The sequence below is a fragment of the Drosophila arizonae genome, chromosome 4 (assembly GCF_054131065.1).
Source record: "Drosophila arizonae isolate 15081-1271.41 chromosome 4, UAZ_ARI_1.0, whole genome shotgun sequence".
Taxonomy (NCBI): Eukaryota; Metazoa; Arthropoda; class Insecta; order Diptera; family Drosophilidae; genus Drosophila; species Drosophila arizonae.
The window spans coordinates 25,088,591-25,106,861 of record NC_142924.1 but is presented as its reverse complement, the minus strand read 5'-3'; the positions used below and the strand labels follow the sequence as shown (position 1 = coordinate 25,106,861).

General features: G+C 38.0%; 2 protein-coding genes across 9 annotated transcripts in view; both read left to right on the top strand.

Moving 5' to 3' along the window:
* Window positions 1-13,014, top strand: part of LOC108620486 (adenylyl cyclase X E-like) — a 26,822-nt gene extending 13,808 nt beyond the window's left edge. The window contains exons 5-12 of one of the 3 annotated variants that reach the window (XM_089468869.1): window positions 52-152; window positions 219-528; window positions 585-1,047; window positions 2,500-2,861; window positions 2,931-3,025; window positions 3,088-3,239; window positions 4,211-4,352; window positions 12,887-13,014. In XM_089468869.1, coding sequence (XP_089324995.1) covers window positions 52-152; window positions 219-528; window positions 585-1,047; window positions 2,500-2,861; window positions 2,931-3,025; window positions 3,088-3,239; window positions 4,211-4,352; window positions 12,887-12,936 — 1,675 coding nt within the window. In that variant the 3' untranslated portion in view covers window positions 12,937-13,014. Of the gene's footprint in view, window positions 1-51; window positions 153-218; window positions 529-584; window positions 1,048-2,499; window positions 2,862-2,930; window positions 3,026-3,070; window positions 3,240-4,210; window positions 4,353-4,427; window positions 5,127-12,886 lie in introns of those variants that run through there. The other 2 variants (XM_089468867.1, XM_089468868.1) reach the window with 2 other exon arrangements.
* On the top strand, window positions 12,887-18,271 carry LOC108620535 (adenylyl cyclase X E-like). 6 transcript variants are annotated; one of them, XM_089468870.1, is made up of 12 exons: window positions 12,887-13,014; window positions 13,346-13,486; window positions 13,545-13,704; window positions 13,773-14,544; window positions 14,597-14,697; window positions 14,764-15,073; window positions 15,130-15,592; window positions 15,713-16,074; window positions 16,144-16,238; window positions 16,301-16,452; window positions 17,413-17,554; window positions 17,630-18,271. In XM_089468870.1, the coding sequence occupies exons 1-12, from the start codon at window positions 12,940-12,942 to the stop codon at window positions 18,103-18,105; spliced, it is 3,249 nt and encodes a 1,082-aa protein (XP_089324996.1). In that variant the 5' UTR covers window positions 12,887-12,939; the 3' UTR covers window positions 18,106-18,271. The 6 variants fall into 6 exon arrangements, with proteins under 6 accessions (XP_089324996.1, XP_089325000.1, XP_089325001.1 ...); XM_089468874.1 differs by lacking the exon at window positions 15,130-15,592 and having other exon boundaries at window positions 14,764-14,909; XM_089468875.1 differs by lacking the exon at window positions 15,130-15,592 and having other exon boundaries at window positions 14,764-14,913; window positions 15,984-16,074.

Sequence of the window (18,271 nt, the reverse complement as noted above, 5' to 3'; positions counted from 1 at the left end):
TAGGTATGATTTTTTCCTTCTACTCAGTGCGTAAACAACTATTATGAATAGATCAAGCCGAAATTTGGATATCGATATGCGAATCGGTGTGCATTCTGGTTCTTTGATGGCCGGTGTGATGGGTGCTGCAAAGCTACAGTACGACGTTTGGGGTAGGGCTGACGCGAAAATATTTATTTGCAGCCGTTTTTCTCAATTGAGGGGTTTCTTTTTTGTAGGAGAAGATGTTATAATTGCTGGTATATTGGAATCTACCGGACGACCAGGCCACATTCACATAAGCGAAAGGACTAGCAAAATGTTAATCGATAACCCCTATGAGCTTCTTCCTGGCACAGAGAAGGCTCTCCAACATCCTCATCTTGCAAGTAAAAACATTAAAACTTTTCTTATTGCGGCACTTGATTACAAAATAGTCCTGAGACAAGAGCAGTCTTCTCAAGCTCTGGAAACGATCCAAGATCTAGAAATGCAAAAAAAAGAGGCGCTGCGGATTGAGTTTGATAAGCTGCCTGTCGGCTCGTTCCAGTGAGTTTTTTCAGAACAAGTCAGCCCACTGAGCTTTAGTAACTCCTTTCCAATAGCGTCAAGAATAAGTTTACAACAATATTTCGGAAGAAAAGTCGTACCGCCAGTACAGAGCGTGCTACTACACGCCCACAAATAGGATTTTTGTTTTTGAACTTTCGCGATTCCCGAAAAGAGTTGAACTATATGAAACAGCCCGACTACATGTTGAGATATAGCGTTCTGTTAGCTTGGTTTGCTGGAGTATTTCTAGTGTATCTTGTTAATATAAGCCACAAAGCCAACAAGACCAGCGTCAACAACAATATTATTGTTATGGTGTTACTGACTACGCCGGTGATCATCTTGTGGTTCAAGAAGGCTTGCCATTGGCGATATGGGAATGTTCCACATAACTTTACAAAATGCAGTTGCTTCATTTTCAAGACAGCCGAGTGCATACAGTCTAGCCTCATCATTCGAATGTGCATTTATATGAATATGATTGTGTGTTACTTCTGGATTATTTTTCAGGTCCTAGTAAGTACAGAATAATTGCGACAAGCTATTCTACCTCCCATGAAGATGATTACTTTATTCATAAAGCTTTTATTTATACTCTCTTTTAAACTAAAGCATAGAAGCGACAAATGTTATGAAAATTGGTAGTCCTACGATGAAAAGTAGTTAAGAATTTTACAATTGAGATACACTGACTTCCTCTACTTTTTATACCCTGAACCCATTTTCAATGGGAAATCAGGGTATAATGGTTTTGTGAAAAAGTATGTAACGGGCAGAAGGAGGCGTGGCAGACCCCACAAAGTATATATATTCTTGATCAGCGCGACGAGCTGAGTCGATATAGCCCTGTCCGTCTGTCCGTCCGTCCGTCCGTCCGTCCGTATGAGTGCGTCGATCTCAGAAGTTATAAGAGCTAGAGAGCTGAAATTTGGCATGCATACTCGTGTGAACCAAACGCGGTACGAGTTTTCTTTATTTTTTTCGATAAATCGTCCGATAACATATTTATCGAGAATAATCGAAAAATTGATTTTATTTTTTTGGACTGAATTGAACATTTTTAGACCTGAAGTCTTCAAATTTGCGTTGTATATAAAATTAATGGATACAAAGATTTCGTGATTTACAGATTTTGGATACCACGCCCCCTTCGCCGACAATTTGTAAAAATCGCATTTAAAGTACTAGAGATTTATGCTTTGGAATATACGCACATATTTATTACATATGATTACGTTCTGAAAGTTTCATTAAGGTCGTATGTCTACAAAAGAAATTATTCAACAAATAAATTCTCATAATATAGCCCACACTGCAGTGCAGCCCAAGCGCAGTCACTGCTTACTGCGCAGTTTGCAGAGCTCAGGCTTATGCGTGCGTGTGGATGCATGTGTATGTATGTGTGCATAAAAGAGGTGCAGAATGATTAGAATATCAGCTTAGAGGGTTCAGGGTATCTCCTAGTCGAGCAGTCTCTACTGGAGCCTTCTTACTTGTTGAAGTTTTTACTGTGACATTGTAGATAAACGAATGGAGTGACTCAGTTGTGAGCACTTTGAGTGTTCTTCAGAGAATGTTCTCCGTGTTTTATTCATTAAAAGTCTTAGCCTAAATACATCAAGTTTACAAAAAGAGTTCTGTCGCTAAAAACAGCAGCAGAACGGGAGTATATAGCATGCCGTTTGGGAGTATCTATGTTTGTATGTATATGCAGAAGACATATACATTTAAGTGTTTGAGCTACGGCGTGGACGAGAACGTAGCAATGCTTACTTTGCAGATCTCACGCTGCAGGCCAGTCCATACATAAGTGACCGATCATATTACCGCACAAAGCAACAAAGTGTTGCTATGAGTATGATACCCTTACTTATGTTGGGCATATGTTTATTTAAAATACAACATACTACAACATAGTAAATGAGTTTTCGGAAAAAATATATTCATTTTGAATTATTTACTATTTAGAAAGAATGTGACTACGATGAATTCCACCTCCAACTTATCGAGAGTAAGCTATACCATTATGAAATGGATAAATACAAGTGTTTTTATTCTTGGGATCTCACAAACATGATGTCTCTCATGATTGCCTTAAGCATAATATTCACACGAATTCCCTGGATGGTGAAGATCATAGTAAGCGTATTAGAAGGAACTACATATATGATAATTATGTTTATTCAATTCGAATACGTAATTAATCGAAGTAGTACAACCAATCCCTACTTTGATTCAGAATACGCGCACGGCTTCAAGATTATGGCTACGTTAGGATGTCTCTACTTCATGGAACGGCAGGCTGAGTTCAATAGCCGGGTCAACTATAAGTAAGTAGCTCCGCGAGCATTGCGGTTCGCAACATCCAAAGTACTAAAGATGATTGCACTTGTATGTAGCTGGAAGTTGGAACTGCTCAAAAAACAGAATGACGCTGTCATCACTAATAAATCGATAACTATTCTGCTGCAGAATATTTTACCTGCTCATGTCGGTACGATGTGCTGCAATTGTTTGTCTCTCGCATTATTATTTACAGTCAATTCGTTTCCCCAGTCAACATATATCTGACGTCATTGGCGAAGCACCAGCTTTATGCTGAAAACTACAAAATGGTGGCGGTGATGTTCGCTTCCCTCCAGGACTTCAAAATGGACGTGCGCAATTTGCGTATTCTGAACGAGATCATAAGTCAATTCGATAAAATAGTGAGTGATATAAACAGGTTGTGACTTTGAAAGACTCAGACTTCGCTTCTTTCTAAACCCATGCTCGAAACTGAAATAAGTATATTGGTTTTGTGCATTGCCTATCTTGCTGTCTGTCAGTCCGTTTGACGCAATTTTTTCTGCGCTGAAATTTGAAGCACAAGCTATTGGTGCGATTTTAAAAAGAGGTTTGGCTCGTTCGGGAAAACCTTTCATTTCTACAATTTAGAGCTAAAAACTCAACATTTAGATGCTAAATTGCTGAGAGCATCTCTATTGCTTAGTACAAGTCGAATTTAAATACATATTTACTTATTGGGAGCGTGGGAAATAGGAAAGTGGAGTGGGAATGAATATTCTTCAGTCGAAAATACGCGACTACAACGTTTTTGTTATACCCTGAACCCATTGAAAATGGAAAATCAGGATATAATGGTTTTGTTGAAATGTATGTAACAGGCAGAAGGAGTCGTGGTAGACCCCACAAAGTATATAAATTCTTGATCAGGGTGACGGGCTGAGTTGATTTAGCCCTGTCCGTCTGTCCGTCTGTCCGTATGTATGAGCGCGTCGATTTCAGAAATTATAAGAGCTAGAAACTTCAAATTTTTTTCAAATGTGCGTGTATATAGCGCGGATATTGAGCTTATCAACAAAAATCAATAACTCATCCCGTTATTTTTTTATCGATAAAAAAAACTTATCGGATATCAGTTATAAAATTATATCTCCTACATCTTTGGAGCTAGAGTCTCCAAATTTGAAATGTAGATTTATATGTACTTTTATATAATTTAGAGTTTCTTTATAATTTATCCCCACCATTATATCGTCCTCCTCACCCAAAAATTTGTAATTTTGCTCGAAGAGTTCAGAGGCTCTCGTAGTCGCGCAGTCTCGACTACAACTTTCTTACTTGTGTTTTTTTTTTTTTTTTATTTTTTTTTTATTTATTATTTTTTTTTTTTTAGCTGTACCTTTATAGGGAAGACTATTTAGTGGAGAAGATTAAAATCGTTGGCTGTACATATATGGCAGCCTGTGGCTTGGACCCACGCTTCATGGGGCGCATCAACGAACGGTCAGGAAATAAGCCATCCGTTATAACGGAGGGTAAGCCATAGCTTAATATTTGTATTCCTTTTATATATAATTTTACCCTAACCTAACCGTCCTTGTGCTGTGAAGTGTCACGCGCTCAACGTTATCTGGCATCCTCAATATCGATTGCCGAAAATCCGGCTGTACCCAATGAGGAAGTGGTTTTTGTTTTAACTACATTTGCATTGGATCTGCTGCGAACACTTTGGACGTGGCGCAATGTCTACACAAATATACTTGATCGTAGCCTGTTCACCGGAAATATGAAAATTGGTATATCCTGTGGTGAGGTGATGGCAGGAGTCGTTGGTGCTTCCCAGGTTCACTACGATATATGGGGCACTCCAGTGAACATGGCCTCGCGCATGGACTCTACCGGTCTTTCTGGACATATACACGTTTGCGAAGATACTGCCTACATTTTGCGCAAATTCGGAATAGAATGTGATTATCGTGGCTTGACATTTGTAAAAGGTCTCGGGATTCTACCAACCTATTTTGTGGGCGTTAACGAAGATCACGAGTTTAGGAATATTCCTCTGCTCATAGATGACAACGTCGTTGATTTAAGGAAGACGGGAAATATTTATGATAGAAGCACAACAGAAGGGGAAGAATAATTATTATAATTATTATTATTATTTTTTTTTTTTTTTTTTTTTTTTGAAGTTTCGAACTTTTAGCTTTGTTAGTTGTAATTTGGCATTTAGTTTTGAATCCGCCTGTTGCTGAATTTTACTAAAGAAAAATTCGCAAAATCGCAATTTTATTTATTGAATAATGTCATGAATTAATTCTATATTCAATAAATGGTTTCGATTGCAAAAAAAGAAGTAATATTCGTAAGTAAGTTTTATACGCATTCACGAAAGTGCAATGAGTATATTGGTTTTGTGCAATTTCCGTCCGTGACTATTGAAGCTAAAAATTTGAAATTTAGAACATGTACTATATACTATATATGGTGTTAAAATTTTCCCGAACCGACCTCTAGGGGCATGGGAAATCACAAAACGCATTCTCCGGGATGAAAGAGCTGGAAAGCTGAAAATTGGAATGTATGTAGATTCGTGTTGACCACCTTAGATCAAAGAACTATGACGTATATATCTACGCCCATTGGGCGCGTGACAACTCGGATCTGAAGATATAGCAATAATCTGAAATAATAATAATAGTATTGATGCTAGAGACCTGCAACTTGTATATATACTCGGGTTGAACACCCAAGGCCAAAAAGTTATATCGGATACGCCCACAAGATGCGTGCATATCAGAAAAGCTAACATCTCCTACAGTTAAAGAGCTTAAGAAACTTCCTCTATCGATGACCAAAAAATAATTGTTACGCATCTTAAGGGGCGTGGTACAAAGAAAAATACCCTGTAAATCTCACAGGCCTAAGGCTCGTTGTGTGGTTCTACGCCCAGTGGGAACACGGCAAATCGAAAAAAAAAAATGCTTTTTTTCAACATTCTCTATTAACTTGCATGAGGGGATGAGACTAATTAAAAATTGAAATGTGAATGTATTCTGCAGTCGGTAGCGCCCGACTGCAACGTTCTCTACTTTTTTTTTTTTTTTTGTTTTTGTTTATTTTTTTTTAATACGAAAAGTTATTAAATATTGTCTACATAGTTTTATAAGTTTTATGTTGGGCACCAAATAGATCTTAGCTGGTATTTCTCAATTGTTGAATAGTCTGTAGAATGACAGGTCTATCCAACAAACATATATGTATGTAATTGTTGCATAAATAAATTGCCCGAGTTCAATTAACTCCGCCTACTCATGCCATTTTTGAGCTTTCGCGGCGTTTTCTTATTATTATCAAAAGTGTAAGCAATATTGCAGATAAGATAAAATTATTTCATCCGACATCCTAGTCAAAGCTCAGCCAAAAAATAATAATATAAAAAAGTAAGAAAACTTTAGTCGAGAGTGCTCGACTAGATACTACCCTGAACCCAACAAATAAAAATGCCCATTTAGTATGGCTGAAATTTCAATTTCGATGTATTTAAAAATATAAATAAAATACCAAACTCATTTAATAAAATATAAAAATATTTATTATATTTAATATTATATTATCAGTTGCACCGATCGGGATTCGAACCACAACTTCTCTATCGAGCGTCATGCAGCTAACACACTAGGCCACCTCACTCCTGCTAGTAGCGCTGGCAAAACTCAAATACATTCACTGCTGCTGCGCCATCTACCAAAACTAAACGAAACTAACAGCTGATGTGATTCAACGAATGTTTCTAGAAGAAGTTTGAATGCATGTGTGCACACGCATACGATGCTGTTGTAGCTGCTGCACGTGCGTTTGTTGATTGGCCAAATATTTGATTAGACTCATTCACGAAAGTGAAATGAGTATATTGGTTTTGTGCAATGTCCGTCTTGCTGTCCGTCCGTCTGTCCGTCTGTCCGTATGAACGCAATCTATTTCGGCGCTATTGAAGCTAGAGACTTGAAATTTGGAACACATACTCGTGTATATCTCCGATTTATAAAGTGTTAAAATTTTCCCGATCCGCCCACTAGGGGCGTGGCAAATCGGAAAATGCATTTTCCGATATACCAGAAATCATGTTTGTTGAAGAGCTAGAATATTTGGTATGTACATAGGTCCGCGCCGATCACCCAAGATCACAAGCTATGGCGGATATATCTCCGCCCATTAGGGGCGTGGCAAATCGGATAAAACTGTATCTCCTAAAGTTATAAACCTAGAATGCTGAAATTTTGCATGTAAGCTGATGTTTTAATTCTATGAAGATAGGTGAAAAAATTATATATATAATATACTAGCTGGCCCGGCAAACGTTGCATTGCCCTCTATATTATTTCTAGGTATTTTGTATTTTTGAGTGTTCGCTAGAAAATGTCGTGATTCTAGTGTTTCGCCATAAAGCAGGGAACTCAATGGCTCTGGTGGCGGGACCACTAATGGCAATGTCACTTTACCACTAAGGCAGCACAAACCGGGCGTTTCACCAGCAAACTTCAATGCGCCACAATGCTGGCAAACAACGTCCATTGGACCAATGCAAACTAAACGATTCAAGCTGTAATCAATGGTGCAATCATATCGAAACGCTGCTCGATTCAAATCAATCCTTGAACCATTTCTTATTGCCATTTCACGGGCTGCCTCTCTTTGAGAAGCACGAATTAAGGCTCTTCTTTGCTGGGTACTAACGCGGAGCCTTTCTCGGGCGATTTCTCGCTCTTCGTCAGATAATTGACTCGCGCTATTCCGTTGCCTAATTGCATTATGGGTCCGCCGGGAAAGATTAGATCTTCTAGGACGCGGCATTTTTATTAATAGTAATACTGCCCTCGCACAAAACCATATAAAACAAGTAAGAAAGCTCTAGTCGAGACTGCTCGACTACGAGATCCCCTGAACCCTTGGAGCAATAGATATTTCAATAATTTTTCGCGACTTTTAGCTTACACAAGAAACACGCACAGGCACGTACGCACACACAGGCACACATACACACACACGCATACAGACACACATACACAAACACACACGCATACTCACACAAACGCATACACACACACACATACACACACATACACAAACACATACACACACAAGCACCCACGCATAAACACGCATGGGCTGCAGTGTGCGCTTACTATGAGAACTTAATTGTTTAATAACTTTTTTTATGGACGTACGATCTTCATGAAACTTTCAGATTATGATTATAACATGAATATGCATGTAATTGCCAAAGCACAAGTCTCTAGTATTTGAAATACGCTTTTTACAAAAGTGAGGGTGAGGGGGTGAATTTAAGGGTGGGGGGTAAATTTTAACAAAAACCGAAATTGTATAAATTGCATATAAGCATACATTAAAAATTTGGAGACTCTAGCAATAAAGGTGTAGAAGATATAATTTTATAACTGGTTTTCGATAAGGTTTTTTATCGATAAAAAAAGATCGGGATGAGTTATCGATTTTTAATGATAAACTTGATATGCGCGCTGTAATTACGGACATTTTAAAAGAAATTTGAAGTCTCTAGCTCTTATATCTTCTGAAATCGACGCGTTCATACATACGGACAGACGGACAGACGGACAGACGGACGGACGGAAAGACGGACAGACGGACAGACGGACAGACAGACGGACAGGGCCAAATCAACTCAGCTCGTTGCCCTGATCAAGAATATATATACTTTGTTGGGTCTGCCACGCCTCCTTCTGCCTGTTACATACATTTCAACAAAACCATTATACCCTGATTTCCCATTGAAAATGGGTTCAGGGTATAACAATCGAGAAATATAAATATAAATAATTTACACAAATTTATGTTTGAGACAAACAAATACCTGAACTTTCGAGATATTTAGCTTTTGTAAAAGTCCAAAATACACTTTTTAATAATTACCTTTTTATACCCTGAACCCATTTTCAATGGGAAATCAGGGTATAATGGTTTTGTTGAAATGTATGTAACAGGCAGAAGGAGGCGTGGCAGACCCAACAAAGTATATATATTCTTGATCAGGGCAACGAGCTGAGTTGATTTGGCCCTGTCCGTCTGTCTGTCCGTCTGTCCGTCTGTCCGTCTTTCCGTCCGTCCGTCTGTCCGTCTGTCCGTCTGTCCGTATGTATGAACGCGTCGATTTCAGAAGATATAAGAGCTAGAGACTTCAAATTTTTTTTAAATGTCCGTAATTACAGCGCGCATATCAAGTTTATCATTAAAAATCGATAACTCATCCCGATCTTTTTTATCGATAAAAAAACTTATCGAAACCCAGTTATAAAATTATATCTTCTACACCTTTATTGCTAGAGTCTCCAAATTTTTAATGTATACTTATATGCAATTTATACAATTTCGGTTTTTGTTAAAATTAACCCCCAACCCTTAAATTCACCCCCTCACCCTCACTTTTGTAAAAAGCGTATTTCAAATACTAGAGACTTGTGCTTTGGCAATTACATGCATATTCATGTTATAATCATAATCTAAAAGTTTCATGAAGATCGTACGTCCACAAAAAAAGTTATTAAGCAATTAAGTTCTCATAGTAAGCGCTCACTGCCGCCCTTGCGTGTATATGCTTGTATGTGTATATGTATGTAATTGTTTGTGTATGTGTGTGTGTGTGTATGTGTGTGTGTGTATGTGTATGTATGTATGTGTGTGTATGTATGTGTGTGTATGTATGCCCGTGTGTGCGTGCGTGCGTGTGTGTGTGTGTGTGTGTGTGTGTGTGCGTGTTTCCTGTGTAAGCTGAAAGTCGCGAAAAATTATTGAAATAGCTATTACTCCAAGGGTTCAGGGGATCTCGTAGTCGAGTAGTCTCGACTAGAGCTTTCTTACTTGTTTTTTTTTGAATTTCGAATTTTGAATTTTTTATTTATTTTTGATTAGTCAGGTTTTAATCTTTTGATTTTTTTTTTTAATTTTTGCAGATTTTTGATTTGAAATATTTGAAATATTTATTTTTAATAATTAACTTTTTTTTTAATTTCGAATTTTGAATTTTTTATTTATTTTTTTAATAGTCAGGTTTTAATCTTTTGATTTTTTTGAATTTTTGCAGATTTTTGATTTGAAATATGTTTTTATACCCTGAACCCATTTTCAATGGGAAATCAGGGTATAATGGTTTTGTTGAAATGTATGTAACAGGGAGAAGGAGGCGTGGCAGACCCCACAAAGTATATATATTCTTGATCAGGGTGACGAGCTGAGTTGATTTGGCCCTGTCCGTCTGTCTGTCCGTCTGTCCGTCTGTCCGTCTGTCCGTCTGTCCGTATGTATGAACGCGTCGATTTCAGAAGATACAAGAGCTAGAGACTTCAAATTTTTTTTAGAATGTCCGTAATTACAGCGCGCATATCAAGTTTATCATTAAAATTCGATAACTCATCCCGATCTTTTTTTATCGATAAAAAACCTTATCGAAAACCAGTTATAAAATTATATCTTCTACACCTTTATTGCTAGAGTCTCCAAATTTTTAATGTATGCTTATATGCAATTTATACAATTTCGGTTTTTGTTAAAATTTACCCCCCACCCTTAAATTCACCCCCTCACCCTCACTTTTGTAAAAAGCGTATTTCAAATACTAGAGACTTGTGCTTTGGCAATTACATGCATATCCATGTTATAATCATAATCTGTTATTAAACAATTAAGTTCTCATAGTAAGCGCACACTGCAGCCCATGCGTGTTTATGCGTGGGTGCTTGTGTGTGTATGTGTTTGTGTATGTGTGTGTATGTGTTTGTGTATGTGTGTGTGTATGTGTATGTGTGTGTGTATGCGCTTGTGTATGTATGCGTGTGTGTGTGTGTATGTGTGTCTGTATGCGTGTGTGTGTATGTATGCCTGTGTGTGTGTGTGTGCGTGTTTCTTGTGTAAGCTGAAAGACGCGAAAAATTATTGAAATATCTATTGCTCCAAGGGTTCAGGGGATCTCGTAGTCGAGCAGTCTCGACTAGAGCTTTCTTACTTGTTTCTTTTTGATTTGGAAAACAAAAATTTTTTTTTGTTTATTTATTTATTTTTTTTTTTTGAATAGTCTTTTTTTGTTTTTTTTGTTTTTTTTTTTTTTTTTTTTTGAATAGTCTTTTTTTTTTTTGTTGAATAGTCTTTTTTTTTTTTTTTTTTTTTTGTTTAATAGTTTTTTTTTTTTTTTTTTTTTTTTTGTTGAATAGTCAGGTCTGCTCGAGGCTGTGCCGTAGACTGACTGACTACATTTGTTTATTTACTTCTATACAGGACCGAAACTATCACTGTTGTCAAGGCTACTGAGTATAAATGGAAATTTGAATCTTTAGGGAAAAAACCGCGTTTTTCAAGTATTCGTCAAATTTTTTCAGTATTTTAAAGATCTACTGATCCGCCTCGTGGCGGAGACAAATCCAACAAATCAAAAACCATGAAAATTGGTCCAGCAGATCTCGAGTTTTAAGTGCTAATACACTTTCACACAACTCTCTTTTATATATATAGATTATATATAGTTTATATCTCCTACAGTTTAAGAGCTAGAAGCTTCAGCTTTGGATAGTTAAGTTACTGGTGGCCTCTTCTATCGATGCCCCAAAAATAATTTTTAAGCCTCTTTAGGGGCGTGGCATATCGAAAAATACCCAGTAATTTTCACATTTTTTGAGCGTAAGAATTCAAATTTTGCATTTAACCGGTTGCTCGTTCTACAAACTGGCTAAAATTGAGGAGTCTACGGCAACTAGGAGCGTGGCAATCGGCATTTACAGTGCCCGAATTGCGACATTTATATGCGTCAGCCATCTATTTATGTATATGTACACTTAAGTAGGCTTAATAGGCATTGATATCACGGAAGGAAACATTTTTATAAAATTAATAAAATATAAAAAAGCTAAAATAACAAAAATTTGCAATTTGCAAAAAAGTGTTTGCAGCGGGATTTGAACTCGCACCCAACCCAAACAGCATGTTTGTCAAAATAGCTAAAATAAAGATCGTCGGCGCTTCAGCCTACAGCACCACCGCGTCGTTTCGATCAAGAGTAGTTAAAACGAAATCAGATTATTGTTATGACGCAGCATAGCAAAGAAAAGTCAGTGTAGCGGCTGGAAATTCAAAAACAATGCAAAGACAAATCAATCGCAACGGGATTCTTAGAATATGCTAGAGCACGCATTTATGTGTACATACATACACACATACAAATGAGCGCATGTATTGGGCTGGAATGCTTGATGCTATGCGTGCAAGCTTACATATATAATTATATATGCATATGTATGTATTTGCGTATATGTATTTGAGGGCTATTTAAGAAGAAACTAAGAAAATGAAAAGTATTATTCAGTCAAGCTCGCACCTTCCCAATAAAATATCTATTTTATAAAAAACGAAATATGTATGAAAAAATAAAAAAAATAACACAGTAAACGTTCGAACCTCCCTTACTCTAACATTACTTGCGTCACCCTTAGCACCCGCGCCACTGCTTTGCTGCAGCAATCAGTTGCTAAAATAGAGTAGCTTAATAATAGAGCGTCATCAGACAAAACTACAGTAACGGCTAGAAAGTCCAGAAATCAATCGAAATTCTAAGAATGTGAGAAAAGGCGCGCTTCTGTCTGTACGCATAGAATAGACGATGAGTGTGTGCACAAGCATAGGAAAATCGCGCTGATCTGCTGTTAGCTTGAAGCCGGTATCCAATGTATGGATATAATATTTTTCGATTATTCTCGAAAAAATATGATAAACTTCTACTGCCTATGGTATACACGAGTATGCATGTACGTGTATGTATGTACGGGCGGACGGACGGACGGACGGACGGACGGCCAGACGGACAGGGCTATATCGACTCAGTTCGTCATCCTGATCAAGAATATATATACACTATGAAGTCTGCAACGCCTCGTTTTGCTTGTTACAAAAAAACCATTATACCCTGATTTCCCATTTTCAAAAAGCCCTTATTAAATCGACTATTCCATGAGAGCGTTTCACATATTTCATAAAATTATCATTCTAGTATATCAACTACTCCTTGAATATCAGTGCAAAGAACATGAAAATAATTGAAAAATGAGTTCGACTACAGCGGGACCCTGCAGATTGGATTATAGCAAAGAAGCTCTTTGGGAACGTAGCTATTTAAAGGTAACTCTCAATATTTAATACTGCATCCAATTCAACACTGTTCAATTACCTGTACGTGAAATCATTGGAAAAAATCCGAAATATTGTATATAATGTTGATCAGGACGAACAGATCTGATCCTTTCCGCTTGTCTGCCGGGTATGTATGAAAGGGTTGTTTTCACACCCTATAAAACTAAATTTGAGTATGGTAATTTCTTATATAAGTTCCTATATCATGTGAGATAGGTGAAGTACAGGGGTTGTCCTAAATGAATTCAGCACTATTCCTATTCGGTCACTACCGACTAGATCATTCCTAGCTGATTGTAACTATTTACAAACTACTTAGAAAAAGTGCAAAGAGTTGAATATAGAAGAAGACTATATTTTGTACGACAGACGTCTATGCATCAATCATCTCGGCGTTTTCTTCTTCGTACACTCGACTGCGACCGTGATCAAGTGTATCATGCTGTTGGTGACGTGTGCGGTAATGATTTAATTCAATCTCTAATATCACAGTTATTTAATAATCCCTGTGCACGCAGTACCCCGAATTCATTCATGTGGATGTGGGAGTTTATATGACATCCGCAATACTCACTGTCTCCATATTGACCATCAACTTCTCAGAATCAATCGTATCGCGTAACAAATGGATTATTTACGTATCTTCGGCAGTTGCTGCGGCACTCATAGTTATGGCGGGTACGTATCGATCCATACAGAGGGCCTGCTCACCGATCAACTTACTCACTGGCACTCACTATCCGCAGATGTGACTATTTTTTTGTACCACCATTATGTACACGAATGGACTGTTCTACCGTTCTACGACGCATACGTTTTATATGTTATATATTTGTGTTTTCCCATACCCGCCCTTAGAGCTCCGTTTATATTGGCTTCATTTGTGTCTATTACCTACCTTGTTATTATTTACTTTTACTCTCATGGAAGTGAATTCCTTAGTTTTCAACAAACCCCATATATGATCGTGGAGGTTCTGCACTTTACGTGCTGCCACTTAGTAGGGTTATTCTATCGCTTGCTGAACGAGATTACAGTGCGCTCGTCGTTTATTGACCGGCATCAGTATGTAATGGAGGAGATTTCGCTGCGAGAGGCAAAGAATAAGGAGAAACAATTGCTTCACGGCATTTTGCCTCCTGACATAGCCCGACCATTCGAGAAAGAAATTCGCTATCGTATCGGGAAAACTAACAAGCTACACAATGAATATCAAAGCAGTAACTTAAACCAAGGCATTATGGCCCTTCAATCCCATCCGGATGTTACTATCCTGTATGCAGACGTTGTCAACTACACGCATCTCACCACAACACTCACTGTCAACTCTCTGGTTTCATTGCTCCATGATCTCTATGGTAGATTCGACGTAGCTGCCCGTATCTTTAAAGTACAACGCATTAAGTTTCTGGGCGACTGCTACTACTGTGTGGCGGGCCTAACGCGACCCGATCCCGATCATGCCAAATGCTGCGTAGAGCTGGCCCAAAGAATGATCGCGCACATTCGGGAAGTTCGGTAGGTATGATTTTTTCCTTCTACTCAGTGCGTAAACAACTATTATGAATAGATCAAGCCGAAATTTGGATATCGATATGCGAATCGGTGTGCATTCTGGTTCTTTGATGGCCGGTGTGATGGGTGCTGCAAAGCTACAGTACGACGTTTGGGGTAGGCCTGGCGCGAAAATATTTATTTGCAGCCGTTTTTCTCAATTGAGGGGTTTCTTTTTTGTAGGAGAAGATGTTATAATTGCTGGTATATTGGAATCTACCGGACGACCAGGCCACATTCACATAAGCGAAAGGACTAGCAAAATGTTAATCGATAACCCCTATGAGCTTCTTCCTGGCACAGAGAAGGCTCTCCAACATCCTCATCTTGCAAGTAAAAACATTAAAACTTTTCTTATTGCGGCACTTGATTACAAAATAGTCCTGAGACAAGAGCAGTCTTCTCAAGCTCTGGAAACGATCCAAGATCTAGAAATGCAAAAAAAAGAGGCGCTGCGGATTGAGTTTGATAAGCTGCCTGTCGGCTCGTTCCAGTGAGTTTTTTCAGAACAAGTCAGCCCACTGAGCTTTAGTAACTCCTTTCCAATAGCGTCAAGAATAAGTTTACAACAATATTTCGGAAGAAAAGTCGTACCGCCAGTACAGAGCGTGCTACTACACGCCCACAAATAGGATTTTTGTTTTTGAACTTTCGCGATTCCCGAAAAGAGTTGAACTATATGAAACAGCCCGACTACATGTTGAGATATAGCGTTCTGTTAGCTTGGTTTGCTGGAGTATTTCTAGTGTATCTTGTTAATATAAGCCACAAAGCCAACAAGACCAGCGTCAACAACAATATTATTGTTATGGTGTTACTGACTACGCCGGTGATCATCTTGTGGTTCAAGAAGGCTTGCCATTGGCGATATGGGAATGTTCCACATAACTTTACAAAATGCAGTTGCTTCATTTTCAAGACAGCCGAGTGCATACAGTCTAGCCTCATCATTCGAATGGGCATTTATATGAATATGATTGTGTGCTACTTCTGGCTTATTTTTCAGGTCCTGGTAAGTACAGAATAATTTCAACAAGCTACCCATAACATCCAAACAACATGCAGTATGAAGCTTTTGCTGTGACAGAGTTTTCATAATGATCATATTGATTTTGATTTTTTTGCTATTTAGAAAGAATGTGACTACGATGAATTCCACCTCCAACTTATCGAGAGTAAGCTATACCATTATGAAATGGATAAATACAAGTGTTTTTATTCTTGGGATCTCACAAACATGATGTCTCTCATGATTGCCTTAAGCATAATATTCACACGAATTCCCTGGATGGTGAAGATCATAGTAAGCGTATTAGAAGGAACTACATATATGATAATTATGTTTATTCAATTCGAATACGTAATTAATCGAAGTAGTACAACCAATCCCTACTTTGATTCAGAATACGCGCACGGCTTCAAGATTATGGCTACGTTAGGATGTCTCTACTTCATGGAACGGCAGGCTGAGTTCAATAGCCGGGTCAACTATAAGTAAGTAGCTCCGCGAGCATTGCGGTTCGCAACATCCAAAGTACTAAAGATGATTGCACTTGTATGTAGCTGGAAGTTGGAACTGCTCAAAAAACAGAATGACGCTGTCATCACTAATAAATCGATAACTATTCTGCTGCAGAATATTTTACCTGCTCATGTCGGTACGATGTGCTGCAATTGTTTGTCTCTCGCATTATTATTTACAGTCAATTCGTTTCCCCAGTCAACATATATCTGACGTCATTGGCGAAGCACCAGCTTTATGCTGAAAACTACAAAATGGTGGCGGTGATGTTCGCTTCCCTCCAGGACTTCAAAATGGACGTGCGCAATTTGCGTATTCTGAACGAGATCATAAGTCAATTCGATAAAATAGTGAGTGATATAAACAGGTTGTGACTTTGAAAGACTCAGACTTCGCTTCTTTCTAAACCCATGCTCGAAACTGAAATAAGTATATTGGTTTTGTGCATTGCCTATCTTGCTGTCTGTCAGTCCGTTTGACGCAATTTTTTCTGCGCTGAAATTTGAAGCACAAGCTATTGGTGCGATTTTAAAAAGAGGTTTGGCTCGTTCGGGAAAACCTTTCATTTTTACAATTTAGAGCTAAAAACTCAACATTTAGATGCTAAATTGCTGAGAGCATCTCTATTGCTTAGTACAAGTCGAATTTAAATACATATTTACTTATTGGGAGCGTGGGAAATAGGAAAGTGGAGTGGGAATGAATATTCTTCAGTCGAAAATACGCGACTACAACGTTTTTGTTATACCCTGAACCCATTGAAAATGGAAAATCAGGATATAATGGTTTTGTTGAAATGTATGTAACAGGCAGAAGGAGTCGTGGTAGACCCCACAAAGTATATAAATTCTTGATCAGGGTGACGGGCTGAGTTGATTTAGCCCTGTCCGTCTGTCCGTCTGTCCGTATGTATGAGCGCGTCGATTTCAGAAATTATAAGAGCTAGAAACTTCAAATTTTTTTCAAATGTGCGTGTATATAGCGCGGATATTGAGCTTATCAACAAAAATCAATAACTCATCCCGTTATTTTTTTATCGATAAAAAAAACTTATCGGATATCAGTTATAAAATTATATCTCCTACATCTTTGGAGCTAGAGTCTCCAAATTTGAAATGTAGATTTATATGTACTTTTATATAATTTAGAGTTTCTTTATAATTTATCCCCACCATTATATCGTCCTCCTCACCCAAAAATTTGTAATTTTGCTCGAAGAGTTCAGAGGCTCTCGTAGTCGCGCAGTCTCGACTACAACTTTCTTACTTGTGTTTTTTTTTTTTTTTATTTTTTTTTTATTTTTTTTTTAGCTGTACCTTTATAGGGAAGACTATTTAGTGGAGAAGATTAAAATCGTTGGCTGTACATATATGGCAGCCTGTGGCTTGGACCCACGCTTCATGGGGCGCATCAACGAACGGTCAGGAAATAAGCCATCCGTTATAACGGAGGGTAAGCCATAGCTTAATATTTGTATTCCTTTTATATATAATTTTACCCTAACCTAACCGTCCTTGTGCTGTGAAGTGTCACGCGCTCAACGTTATCTGGCATCCTCAATATCGATTGCCGAAAATCCGGCTGTACCCAATGAGGAAGTGGTTTTTGTTTTAACTACATTTGCATTGGATCTGCTGCGAACACTTTGGACGTGGCGCAATGTCTACACAAATATACTTGATCGTAGCCTGTTCACCGGAAATATGAAAATCGGTATATCCTGTGGTGAGGTGATGGCAGGAGTCGTTGGTGCTTCCCAGGTTCACTACGATATATGGGGCACTCCAGTGAACATGGCCTCGCGCATGGACTCTACCGGTCTTTCTGGACATATACACGTTTGCGAAGATACTGCCTACATTTTGCGCAAATTCGGAATAGAATGTGAATATCGTGGCTTGACTTTTGTAAAAGGTCTCGGGATTCTACCAACCTATTTTGTGGGCGTTAACGAAGATCACGAGTTTAAGAATACCCCTCAGCACTTGGATGACAACATATAGATTAAAGAGAGACGGAAAATGTTTATGATACAAGCACAGCAGAAAAAAGGGAATAATTTTTTTTTAAGCTTCGTAATTTTAGCTTTATTAGTTGTAATTTGGCATCAAGTTTTGTAACCATCTGTTACTGAATTTTAAAATAATAATTAAAGAAAAATTCGCTAAA

Excerpts from the sequence above, each read along its gene's own strand:
- LOC108620535 (XM_089468870.1), top strand. The coding sequence starts at position 12,940 with ATGAGTTCGACTACAGCGGGACCCTGCAGATTGGATTATAGCAAAGAA. Across the intron at positions 15,593-15,712 it reads GGCTTATTTTTCAGGTCCTG|AAAGAATGTGACTACGATGA; the intron begins GTAAGTACAGAA and ends TTTGCTATTTAG. Across the intron at positions 16,075-16,143 it reads AATAGCCGGGTCAACTATAA|CTGGAAGTTGGAACTGCTCA; the intron begins GTAAGTAGCTCC and ends ACTTGTATGTAG.